Genomic DNA, 13,152 nt, shown 5'->3' on the forward strand with positions numbered 1-13,152 from the left:
ATCCTAATGATGGTTTTTTCTAGGCGGTGAAAAAGGTCCAGCCCTTTCTCTAGCCAGTTTACTTCATCAGTCGATGACAGATGTCCAGGGATGAAAAGTACATTATTAGCAACAAAACTGAGAATACAAACAGCAATGTGACAGGCACCTCCAGAGGGGCTGTCACCAACTCCCCGGGGCTAACTACCTGCGCATGAAGAAAAATAAGATTAAGATTACTGAGAACTTAAGGAGTGTTTTTTAAAATTCTAACACATATAGAAAATAGGGCATTCTCTACTTAGCACTGGGAAATGGATTAATCATAAATTCATGTTCCTCTAAAAAGTTATTTTAGACTTTTTTTAGCCAAAGATGAAGTGCTGTAATAAACCGTTTTTCATTAGTTTCTCAATGATAACGAAGGAATAGTGAGCTGAATTTTTTTAATAAAAGGGAAAAAAAGAAAGAAAGTGGAGGCAGCTTGGTATCGGGGAAAGGGTGGTCTTTTATAGCCACAGCCCTGAGTCCCTGCCCGTGTGAACCACAGTGAAGGACTGAATGTCTCTGTGACTCAGTGACCTCACCTGTCACTTCCAGGATAGACGGAGAGTGAAATGCATAGGCAAAGTGTGGGCACAGCCCTTGGCACAGAGTGGTAATTCAGTGAATGGTATCTCTGATGGGGATTTCTCTCCTCCAGGGGGAGAGCAGGAGACAGGTCCTGGGAGGGAATCCCCGGGTGCTTGTGGCTAAGACTTCACAGAAGCCAGAATTTAGTGGGGGAAAAGCAAGAACAGCCTGTGTAGGGGTTGCTTTTGTAGCTGTACCTGAGTGCCCCCAAAAGGATACTCTGGAAAATTCCACAGCAGAGCAAAAACAGCCCCCTTTCCTGCTCAGAGGATTTGAAAGGCTGCCATGGATTGCTGACAAGCTTCAACTCATTTTGACAGAACATTTGCCTGTTTTCCCAGATTTAGTTTTACCTAAGTATCCCTGTGCTTCAGATTTCTTGCAGTTTTAAAATTTAGCTTCCTTCTTACTGTCTTTTCTTAGGAAAGCATGGGAATTAAACATCACAAAGAGCCATTTGTGCCCTCCTCCACAGGACAGGCCTTTTGAGTGGTTTTCCAGCAGTGTGGGGTATTTGGGCCCAGTTCCTCCCCAGCCTGACCCCGCGGGTCACCACTTGCACTTAGCATAGAGACAGTGGCCGGCAAGGAAGGGGAAACTAACTGGCCTCCATGGGACCTGGGACCCTGGCTTCATTATAGAACATTATTCTACCCAACCCAACTCTTCCAACTAGCAGCAGACCACCAAAGTGCAACCTCTATTTGATTATGCTCTAGCCTGACTCATTTTTAGATTCTTAAGATATGAGTTTATTGAAACTTCTGTGAATTTTATACTTTAAAATGAATATTTCCTGTTCTTAAGAGAATCCATGAGCATACACGTAAAAACTGAATAATTTATTCCCCAAATAAATAAAATATAAACCATACCAATGAGTTGAGATTTTACCTAGATAAGTCATCTAACAGAATGTATTTTCACTATAATCTGACAAAATGTAGGAGGAACTTTTTATTTTTTTTCTTAGGTGCAGAACAGTATGCTTTGTTAATATTAACATTTATTTTAAACAATTTTTGCAAATATCCTGTCATGTCTAAATTATCTTAGTTATCTGTCTGTGGAGTATCCACTTTATGGAAGTATATCTAGAAATTTGCAAACTAGTTTTATTAACAGCTTAAACAGCATAAGTTGGCAAGTAAGTATTAATATACCTATCTACACGAACACAAGCACACACATAGATGCTCACTGTGATTCCAAAGACAAACAATGCCTAAGTGATTTTTAGAGAATTTGCTGCTTTTGAGCTCACCTGAGAATGGACTCCATACAGACCTAGTTCACGTTACAAATTAATCACATTCCTCCAAGTTAGTTCTATTTATAAATGCTATTCAACAGTGATAAGTAAAAAAGCCCTAGGAAGTAACACAAGTAGTGTCAAAGGATCAGTCATTGTTCCTTTCCACCATTTGCAGTCCATTTATCACTTTACCACTATTGTGTGTATTTTACACTCAGATGAGTACAGACATTCTGCTCTACTTCGTGCTAACTTGTCACAACTCTCCAGTAAGTACATAGTATGTTTCTTCCAGTGCACTATCAACTTTGTGCCAGTAAGTGGTTGAAAGGAATCTATGAAACTGTGGGTCATATCTTAAAGAAAACTACATAAAGATCTCTGCTAATGACATATATGTAATTACATGTCTAAATTGTTTCCTTAGGATATTAAACTTTCTATGAATACTAGAACATTATTGGTCTAGGTCAAATGTTTTTCTTATACATTTCACAATGTTAAAAAAAAGAAATGCATTGAGTAATTGTAGGTTTTGATTCAGATGTTGTGTGTACTTTTTAATCAGAAATTACCAGACATGTAAGCTAAAATATCTGTCTTCCTTTAGAAAAGGAATTGTAATATAGATTGAATATAATAAAGTTATTTCTTATAAATTCCTTAGTTAATGAATGGAAAGAGGAACATAGTTTACACATTCCGTCAGAATTTGAGACTGTAACACATGTAGTCAGCAAGAATTTCTATAGTGTTAGTGCACTTTATCCATAGGTTAATAGGTTAACTTCATCCTAGAAAAAATATTATCGTAGTAATAAAATTGCTTAACTAAATTAAATAGATAGGTGATCTGTCATCAAATCAGTAAATAGCTAATGACTTAAGATCAATTTATTTAAACTAGAAAATAATTTATGTAGGTAAAAATCATCCTATACCACTCTGTTATTAATTCCCATTGTCATTGATTATTTTATTAGAATTCTTTAAGAATGGAGTTAAATTTTATTAATTCATCCTACAACTATTTATTGTGTACCAACTATGGACAAGATACTGTGCTGAATTCAGGAATGCAAATACGTGAAGGAAAGCGGGGAGTGCAGAGGGTCTACAGGGAGGTCTGAGGGGCTGGAGCACGTAGGTCCCATGACTCACAAAACCAGTAACCAGTCAAAGACCTCTGTCAGGACAAAGCCCCTCACTGAGTAAAGGGAAAGAGAAAGTCCAGTAGAAAATGGGGTAACAGAGTTGGGAGATCACAGAAATTGAGCCCTCATATTTTTTAACACTGCCCAAAAAACCAAATAGGAAACTGTAGAGCCATTAAGAGCTATTCTGAATCCTTCTTCCTCCTAAAATTTCAGAACTAATTTCATGTAAAGATGAGCGACAGAAAGGAACAAAGTAAAATCCCAACAGAAAAGAAACAAGGTCAAATCCCACACAAAGTTTTTAAGAGGAGATGCAGAGTGAAGAGCAGAACATTGTCCTGAGAGACAGTGAGAGTGTGTCAGCTGGTCATGCCCACCAGTTGGGTGAAAACTAAAATAACTATTCCAAAGGGAACTAAGTTATTAAGAAATTTCACAAGTACAAATAAATAACAACAGACATAGTCTTAAGAGAAATAGAAAGTGAAAAGAAAGAAAATTCTAAAAAATGAAAATCAAGTAAGATAAACTAACTTTACCCAACTTCTAAATCAGTCCAGAGAAGTTGATTGATTTAGAAATTAGGTAAAGAAAATCCAATATATGTACACTAGAAAGCCCATAAGAAAAACATCAAAGCAAGAGAATGGAGCAAATACTAAAAAATTAAATTCAGTACAACGTTCCTGACATAGCATGCATGTGAATATTGATCAGAAAATGACCAGCACCAAGACATATTCTAATAAAATTACTAGATTCTAAAGAAAAAGAAAAAGAAATCCTTTGGGCATCTGAACAAAAAGCTCAATTCACTTATAAAGGAAAAAAATAAAATTAGATTGTCATAGGCTTGCCCATAACACTTTACATCAGAACATAGAGTAAGACATTTAAGATACTTGAGGGGGAAAAATATGAACCCAGGACTTTATAACCGGCCAAACTCATTTTCAAGAATCAAGGCCCCAAATGAACTGTCACTGAGCAAGAATTCAGTGAATATTTTTCCAATGAGATCTTTCTGAGGAATTTATACTAGAGAACAAGCTTCAAACAATCAAATTGCTGATCAGACATTAACATAAGGACTGGTGATGAGTATTAAGTGTGTGTGTGTGTGTGTGTGTGTGTGTGTGTGTGTGTAGCATTAAGCTTACATGAGAATTAGGAGAAAGAAAGCATAGTGTGAAATGGCCCTATATTTCAACAATTTAGATACAGTATTATTATTGGAAAAATTTGGCAGGAGAATGGGTAGAGCACATGAAAATATATTTGAAGTTTTTAGTAATCACATTCATGGTGATAATATTGTTATTCTCATTCTAAAATCATGGTGTGTACAATGTGAGCTAAAGCAAGTGAGCTATTATGGAACATTGTGATTCTATTATTCTCTGCGTTCTTGAGAACCAGTGTAGAAAAAGGGCAACACAGATGTAAAACAGAAAATATTACATAAAACTCTGTAGTTCTGAAATACCTACCCTCTTAGCAAATTTAAGTCTACAATATAGAATTATTAGCTGTGTTCCCCAGGCTGTACCTGAGATCCCAAGAATGTATCCATCTTTCAAAACTGAAACTTTGTACCCATTTTGGATAGGACAAAACAGAAGGTTAAACAGTCCAGTGGTACAGAGCTGAGCAGAGGAGTTCAATAAATATTTATTGGAATCATTCACGGTGATATGAGGGGATGCTGTGTGCCAAAGCCACACAAGGGTGGGAATGGTGGAGGAATGGCTTGCTTCTTCATACGAGTCTGACCAAACTCCACCTGGCTTAAAGCCAACTTCCTGTCTGCTCTGCACGTGCTGCTGAGTGTTGGTGCAGAAAAGCAGGCAATTCTACTGACTAGCTTCCTCTAAATTCATAATCACTGTTCAAATGGGCTGTTAGTGCCGCCCAGCAATAATCCTGACTCCAAACATTCCCTCCCCTTTATCGTTCGTACCTTTTCTGCTCGTCTCAAATTTCCAAAACCTCCTTTGTCTGCACCTGGGCCCCAGCACTCTGCCCTCGTCCTGTCTGAGGCCTCACCCTCTACTCATCCTTTAGATCCCATTCCCTCACCTACTCACGGGCGTCATCAGTTGCCATCCTCTTCTCACTCATTCCCTTCAGCCTACTAACATCCTGTTATTTCTCCATTTTCAAAAATCCCTTTACAGTCCCACAGCCCTCCCAGCTGCTGTCCGCCTGTCTCTGCTGCCCCTTTCAGTCAAACTCCTAGAAAAAAGTGTCCACCCTCACCTCCTGGAATTTGTCTCCTCCAGTTCTCTCTTGACTCCACTCCCATAAGGCCTCTGGCTCCATGACTCCACTGAAATGGCCCCTGTTGAGATCGCAGTGGCACCTCCATTCTAACAACAGCCAGTGTTCAGTAATTGGCTTATCTGCAGCCTTTGACACAATTTATCATGGCACACACACCCTCCTTGAAATACTGTGTTCCCTTGCCTTCCAGGACACCTACATTCTTCTCATTTTCCACCTGCCTAATAGGCTGCTTCTTCTCAGTCTCCTCTGCTGGCTCCTTCTCCACATCCCCACAAAGGTTAGGTAATCTCATCCAGTCTCATGGCTGTTGAGATAACACAGGGTCGTACTGTCAAATCAGACTTACAAGAATCGTAGATGTAACCCAGTGTCAATCTTTACTAATAACTTCCAGGATGCTGGTAATGATGTGACACAGAAAAAATACAGGGAAACTCCACCTCATTTAACACAGCTATGCATGTCCTTTCTCAGCATATTGGGAGGTACTCTAGGCAAGAGTCAATACATGAGGTCTCCGGGAAGTTCATGGAATGATCACTAACATGAAATCTCTCAGTTATATAAACTGTCTCATCATTCATCACTTGATGAAATGTCTTCATTATCCCTTAATAATTGCATAGCTTATGACATTTTCAGAGAGCCTTACCTCATAAATTCATATATTCTAGTTTACTGTAGGCAAACTTAGACCAAGTGTTTCCTGCTAAATGCATTCCATAGATAAGAACTCTTTTCTAGTAAATGCCATTGTATATAAGTACCATTAGCATATTTACAAGGGGATTTGACCAACGCATCTTTCTTTTTTTGCTGGGGTCAGAAATATGAGAAAATGGAGAGTAGGCCTGATGCTACCCCTTTCCTTTCCAGCTCTACGTGCACCTATGACTTCACAGTCGGTGTCTACAACCCGCAACTTTCTCCTAAATTCCAAAGCCATACATTCAACTAGCCACTCAACATTTTGACTTAGCTGTGTAAGAGGTTTTCAAAATGAATATGAGCACAATAGAAATAATGCTTCCTTTTCTCAACTCCCTAAACACACAGACACACACACACATAGGCACACACGAATACACACACACCTTTCTTCTTCCAAGTCCCCCCATCTCAGTAATAGTCTCTCCTGCCCTCTCCCTGCCCTCTGTCTTCTCAGGGAAAAACATTACCTCCTGCTTGATTTCCTTTCCTCTCACACCACATATCCAACCTGCCTAAAAAAATTTGCCATTTCTACCTTCAAAATATATCCAAAACTCAACCACTGCTCCATCCCTACCTCAATCACTGCTTTCCTGATTCAAGCCACCACCATCTCTCCATGGACCTTGCTGAAATAACCTCTGACCTGCTTCTCTGCTTCCTGCTTCCGTCCTTGTCCCCACGAGTCTATTCTGAACATATCAGCCAGATGGCTATCTTTAAGAGATTAGTCGCATTGTGTCATCCACAGCTCGAAAGTCCCCAGTGGTTCCCAAATCTCTCAGAATAACAGCCAGAGTTCTTATAAAGGCCTTCAGGGATCTATACATCCTGGATCCCCATTAACTCTCTGACTTCATCTACTATTACCCACCCCCCCACACACACACACGCCCATTCACTTTACTTCAGACACACTGGCCTCTTTGCAGTACCTCAAACAACCCAAGCCCATGCAGCCTCTGGACCTTTATAATGCTCCATATTCAGCCAGGAAAGCTCATTCCCCCAGGTGGCACGTGGCTTGCTTTTCTAATCTCCTTCAGATGTTGGCTTAAATGCAGCTTCTTCATAAGGCATTCCCTATTCCCTGATCACCTCTTTAAAATTGTAATTCCCATCTTCCCCAGGATCTATCTCTTCTTAGTTTTTTATTCTCCTCCCCACTTATCACCATCTGAAATACTATAGTTTAACCTTTCCATATTTACTGTTCTAGTCTTATGGATGAGAGCAGAGATGTCTGTTTTGTTTAGGGTTGTATTCCCAACACCCACAGTAGTGTCTGGCACATAGTAGGCGCTCAGTAAATGTTGCATGAATTAATTAACTGTCAGATCCATTTGAGTTGATCTGAGTTTAGAAGAGAGTATGATCAAATAATGCAAGGAGAACAATAACTTAGGGCTGTGACAAGGAAGACTTTGCAAAGTGTGCTGTGCAATTTGAGGTTTATTCTGCAAGCTGGGGACACCGTTAAAGGGAAATGAGCCAAGCAACGGCACAGAGAAATGAAGTCAGGGATAAAAGAAATCATGCTTTAAGAATAAGAATAATGATGAAAGGAAAATTTTATTCTTTAACAGAAAAACAGCAGTCTTTCTTCGTCAAGCTGAATATGCTCATTGATACCATGTGGGCTGCTAACAGTTACCAGGGGTGGAACACTGGGACCTATTTTCAAAACGGTTTTAAAAAATCGATAGACTCCTGAGTAGAGGCATGAAAATATACTCTGTGATGACATTGATAGTGATGCGTTATGAATGTCCATAACTTAAAGTATAGATACGTTCCCTAAAATTTGTATGAAAAAGTCTACTAAATGCAATTGGTAGTAGTAGTAAAGTCTACTAAATGCAATTGGTAGTAGTATTTTAAAAAATCAAACTTGGAAAAATCTATTTTTTGAGGATAAATTTCTAGAAATTCGAAGAACCCATGCCTCACTTATTTGTTTTGTCAGCTGGAACTGGGAGACTTTCTCTAGGTTGTACCACACCTTACCCACCTCCAGCCCCCCCAGTTTTTACAGAAACAGACTAACAAGAAAACCCCCGAATCACCAACTATTAACATTTTGGTAGAACAGCACATCTTGGTGTCTGTATTATCACTTTGAAAAACTCACTTTCTCTTTGCAGTACAACCGGTACCAGCAATATGGCGCCGAAGAGTGCGTGCTGCAGATGGGGGGCGTGTTGTGCCCCAGCCCGGGCTGCGGAGCAGGGCTGCTTCCTGAGCCCAGCCAGAGGAAGGTCACCTGCGAAGGGGGCAGAGACCTGGGCTGCGGGGTGAGTACCAGCCACAGCCCTGGCTCTTGACCGTGTATTTGTTTGCTTTGGCAAATTGGCTAAGATTGCTTTATTTTCATTTTCCATTTGGACTCAGACATCTTTGATATATAAGAAAATAGATTTTTAAATTCTTAACAGGATACTATATATATATATATGTATTGAAGGGGAGGTAAGATTTTCTGCTTTAATTGCTATCCAAGTGTTTACTCTAAGACGTGAATTACTTGGTCAGCCTTTTAAACTTTTCTTCCAGTGCTCAGCTAATTCAGAGCAAAAATGTGTGATTTCTTAATTCAGGCATTAAGTAGACAGGAGTGAAGGAGAAAGAGAATTCCTCATCTTAGCGTGATGTCTTAGTAACATTGTTTGCCTAAGTAGTTCAAGAAATAAAATGAAGATTAATATGGAAAACTTGAAATGTTATTGTGTCATAAAAATCATTTTAAATCGAGATGAGCAAAACTTAATGGTGCCTCTTAGGGAAGCAGAATAAGAAACACAGAAAATGTTTGTTCTAAGAGGTCAAACCAATATGACCTAGACAGCTTCTTGAATGGATCTATGGCTGCGAGCTGACAGCGAAGGGGTGAGGGAAGCATAAATCAAACGCAAATAGGCTGACCAAGTTATAGGTTGAAATGACAAATGGATAATAATCCTGATATTAAATTTCATGCAGGCCAGAAAAAGAAGTGTATGTGCTTATAAAAAGGTTATTGAATTGTGATGGGAAAGCATTTCTTTTAAAATTGCAACTTCATGACGAGTTTTGTGGACGGAGGGGTATGGATGGCAGAGGGGTATTACCCAAGCCTAATTTTTGGCTGAGCGTTGTGATTTACCTGTGCATAAACTGGCATCTGTCACCCTTCGTAAAACTCCGTATCGGTCATGGAGTGCAGCTTAACGAGCCCTGGGCTGAGTGATAAAGCAGAGTAAGTGGAAGGTGAGAAATAAAGAGGCACCATGATGCCTAAGCAGAAGGAAATACCTCTGGATTAATAATGGTGATTGCATTAGGATGAAAACTCAGGTCATGTCTGCTAGCCTTAGAAATTATGGAAATCAAACTCCACTTCCCAGCTTTAGTCTTCATCGTTTACTGTATAATCTGCACCGATTGCACGTGGCCTCAGCAAGCTGCCAAATTCTGGGATCAGAATTTCTAGCAAATGTTTTCTTTTAAAACGAGAGTTACAATCGCTTTTAACTAATGGCTCAATTATATGCTTCTACCTGCTAACTGCTCCTGTTGTTCCATTCTCTAAAGCTGGGGGGTTCCTTTGACCCATCTTCTGCATTCAGTTGTTCATCTTGCTCTAAGAATTTTGAAGGTTTATGTAATTTAAGATTTGAACATCTTTCTCTTCCCTTTTCTACACGATGTGACATTATAAGTGACACACATATTTGAACTCCAAATCATGGAAAATTACCTTGGAAGTAAATTGAATTGCTTTAAGATCTTTGGATTAAGAGAGTTTGGGGGCAACCCTTACCTAAAGGAGAATGGTTATCTTCAGGGTGTTTCTTTGGAAGTTCTAGGCAATGTGTTTCATTTTTATTTATTCTGTTTTGTTATTGCGGGGGTGGTAGGGGATGCTTGTTGTTTCATATATTACTTATCTATTGCTGCATAACAAAGAAGCCCAAATTTGAACCTTTTAATTAATAAACATTTTAATCTCACAGATTCTGAGGGTCAGGAATCCCTGAGTAGCTTAGCTGGGTGGTTCTGGCTGAGAGTCCCATGAGGTTGGAGTCAAGCTCGGCTGTAGTTAACCCAAGGCTTGACTGGGGCTGGAAGATCCACTTCCAAGATGGCTCGACCACATGACTCTTGGCCAAAAATACCTCAGTTCCTCACTGGCTAGTGGCCCTCACCACATGGCTCTCTTCTTGGGCTACTTGTCCTCAGAATGGTAGTTAACTTACCTGGAGCAACTGATCCAACAGACAGAGCAAAGATAAAGCCACAGTGACCTGCTCTCCAAGTCTGTACACCATCACTTCTGCTTTATTCCATTGGTCAACACTGAGTACTAGATCCAGCACCCCCCACAAAGGGAAGGAAATTAGGCTCCATCTTAAAGGAAAGGGTACCAAGGAATACATGGACGTATTTTGAACCACCACTGTTTGTAATTTGAAGAAGTTGAAAAAAGAACAAAGAGAAATGATTTTCTAAACTATGCACTTAACTTGATGCTTTCTTTTCCCTCCCTGCCTTTTATGCCCCAATCCCCGTAAGCTTTTTCAGACTGATGCAAATTCCTTTTGCTTTGCCTTCTCAAAGGCATAAATTGACCTCATCATTGCTCTTTTTCTTCAAATCCTCAACTTTCACAAAAGGATGTTAACCCAACTTACATGCCTTTGGGATTCTTGTAGTGGTTGAAAAGGAGATTGGGTTGTATGACTTAGATCCAAATACTGGCTCCATCAACTACCAGTGGTCCTAACCTTTCTGTGCCGCAGTCTCCTCACCTCTAAAATACGGTGTCTTATAATGACCCTGTATGAGACCATTATGAATATTAAATGAGCTAATGGATATAAAATGCTTAGAACAGTGCTTGGCATTATGTATATATCTATTTAATATTTAATCAAAAGCTTAATCAGTATTTATCAAAAGCTCACCTGAAAGACCTAATATTCAAGGAAAATTAACTACAGGACACTTGTTTGATCCTCTCTTCCAAATATTCTAAAATATACCCCTGAATCAAGCCAGATCTACAGCAGGGAATTAGGTACCTAGGCCTCACTATTTTAGCCCTTCAAAGAATTGCTTTCCCTACATGGTAATTTGATGCCATTTGTTTATATTGTGGTCACTGTACAGGGAACTTGATGTGTGTGGTTCAGGACATCCCAGTGGGCTTTTCTGTGAGGAACCATGGTGCCTATTCCAGGTTCATTATGCTTGTCCTGAGGAAAGTTGTCCTGGAGGACATTGCGAATTATGCAACTACTAAGGGTTCCCCCTGAAAGCTGACTGCTGGGAAACCTAGAGCCACATTTGTGGGCCAGCTACAGCGTAGAAGTGGGTCACTAATAGAATGGATTTGGAAGCTTATTTCCTGGCTTCACTTTTTTACTTCTTTCTCTTCCCTTTTCCTGGTACATGCTGTTTTGCTGTGATTTGTACACCCTTGTAAGCTGGTGGTCTTTTCTGGATTTACGGGTGGTAATGGAAAGCTGTTGTGTGGAAGAAATCGTGGTTAGTTTATGTCGTTTCAGAGGCAGAACAGGGCCCAATAAGTAGAAGTTAGAGGAAGATGAATCTCTGCTCAGTGTTTGCTCTAGCACCATGGACAGCAGCCACAAAACAGGCTGCCATGGGAGCAGTGAACCCCTCACCCTAGGCAGTGCTCAAGGAAAGTAACTGATAGCAAAGCTATGGAAGAATCACAGAGTCTTGGACGTGCTTCTCAGGCTGTAGTTTACAGGTTTATTGTAAGGTATCTGCGTATCCACCTGTGCTTAATTTGTCCTCAACTGGCAACTCTTATTATGTGGGTATCCAAGAAATGCTTGATGTTACAAACAGGATCTCATGCATAAAAATGGTTGAGAACCAAATTCCCTGTCATTCACAGAATTTAAAAATTCAGCCTTCCAGGTACATTGTGAGGTGCCCACGGACACACAGTTTTAGAGCTGAGGAACACCTGTGTACTGAGCTCCAAACTGTAGAGTTCTAATCTCATCAGTCAGCCCACCACTGCATGCCTGGATGGTCCCCCATACGTCCGTGATTGCTGTTGTGCACAGTTTCCATCTGAAGACACAAACGCCAGCATTTTCATTGTCTTTGGCTCCTTTAAAATAGGTGCTAAGGTTAGTATTTACGACTCTCTTATTCAAACATGTAGTGTTATTCCCTGGAAAATCAGATTAGCTGATCCTTTGCTCCCCTATATCACTAGGCTTAACTGTTACCCAGAGAGCAGTGTACATTAGCTAATAAAGGAAGGTAAGGATTTCCATTTAAATGATAATATCAGTCCAGCTAGGAAAGGCCTGATAGATGTGTGATGGTTGCAGCAAAATTTTTACCATTATGAAGAATTATCCGAGCTTAAGTGCCACCTCCCAGGGTTCAAGTTGAAGTGTTACACTTGTTTCATGCCTTCATAGTCTTGTCCTCAGTAAATTCATGTATATGGAGTTCAACATTCATTGAATGACTGAGTGAATGAATGAATGAATCATAACAATGTAGAAGTAATATGAATACACTGTCACTTTTATTTTCAAATACTAATCATCCTTTACCCCAATATTAGAATTACTTACGTTGCCTCAACAAGAACCTCTTCAAAAAATATGAAATGTGTAGTGTTTTACTTATACACATAGTACATAATTCAGAACACCAAAATATACTAAGTTCAGAGATCCACGAAAAGTCAGTTAGGAACCTGAAAATCCTGCAAAAATTACAGAGTTTATATGCCCTATCGAAGGCCACACAGCCAAATGAAGAATTCAGTACATCTGATGTATAAAATGTCTTAGTCTTGGGAGCACTGAGATTTTCGTTTTGACACAGCACAGAATATTTTTACATGGATAAACAGAACTCAACGAAGAATATGTTTTGGGATCAAATAGCCTGACCTTACTCTCTGCTAACCCTTGGTCATATTTTTACTACTGCTCATAAAAATATTAATTGGTTTCCTGAGGAATTCGTGTTATGCATTATTCTTTTTCTGGCCTCATTGCTATTCATCAGAACTATCTCACTAACTTTTATGGTACCGATGTAAAATGTTGACATGTTTAATACTGGAAAACAGCCACAAAATATGGAATACAT

The 13,152-nt window shown here is 39.6% G+C and overlaps 1 protein-coding gene across 8 annotated transcripts in view; it reads left to right on the forward strand.

The window, feature by feature from the left end:
• Positions 1–13,152, forward strand: part of PRKN (parkin RBR E3 ubiquitin protein ligase) — a 1,325,586-nt gene that overhangs the window by 1,092,845 nt on the left and 219,589 nt on the right. For all 8 annotated transcript variants that reach the window (XM_059940863.1, XM_059940861.1, XM_059940859.1 and 5 more), the window contains one exon: positions 8,166–8,315. In XM_059940863.1, the coding sequence (XP_059796846.1) occupies positions 8,166–8,315 (150 nt within the window). The remainder of the gene's footprint in view (positions 1–8,165; positions 8,316–13,152) is intronic.

The sequence above is a fragment of the Balaenoptera ricei genome, chromosome 12 (assembly GCF_028023285.1).
Source record: "Balaenoptera ricei isolate mBalRic1 chromosome 12, mBalRic1.hap2, whole genome shotgun sequence".
NCBI lineage: Eukaryota > Metazoa > Chordata > Mammalia > Artiodactyla > Balaenopteridae > Balaenoptera > Balaenoptera ricei.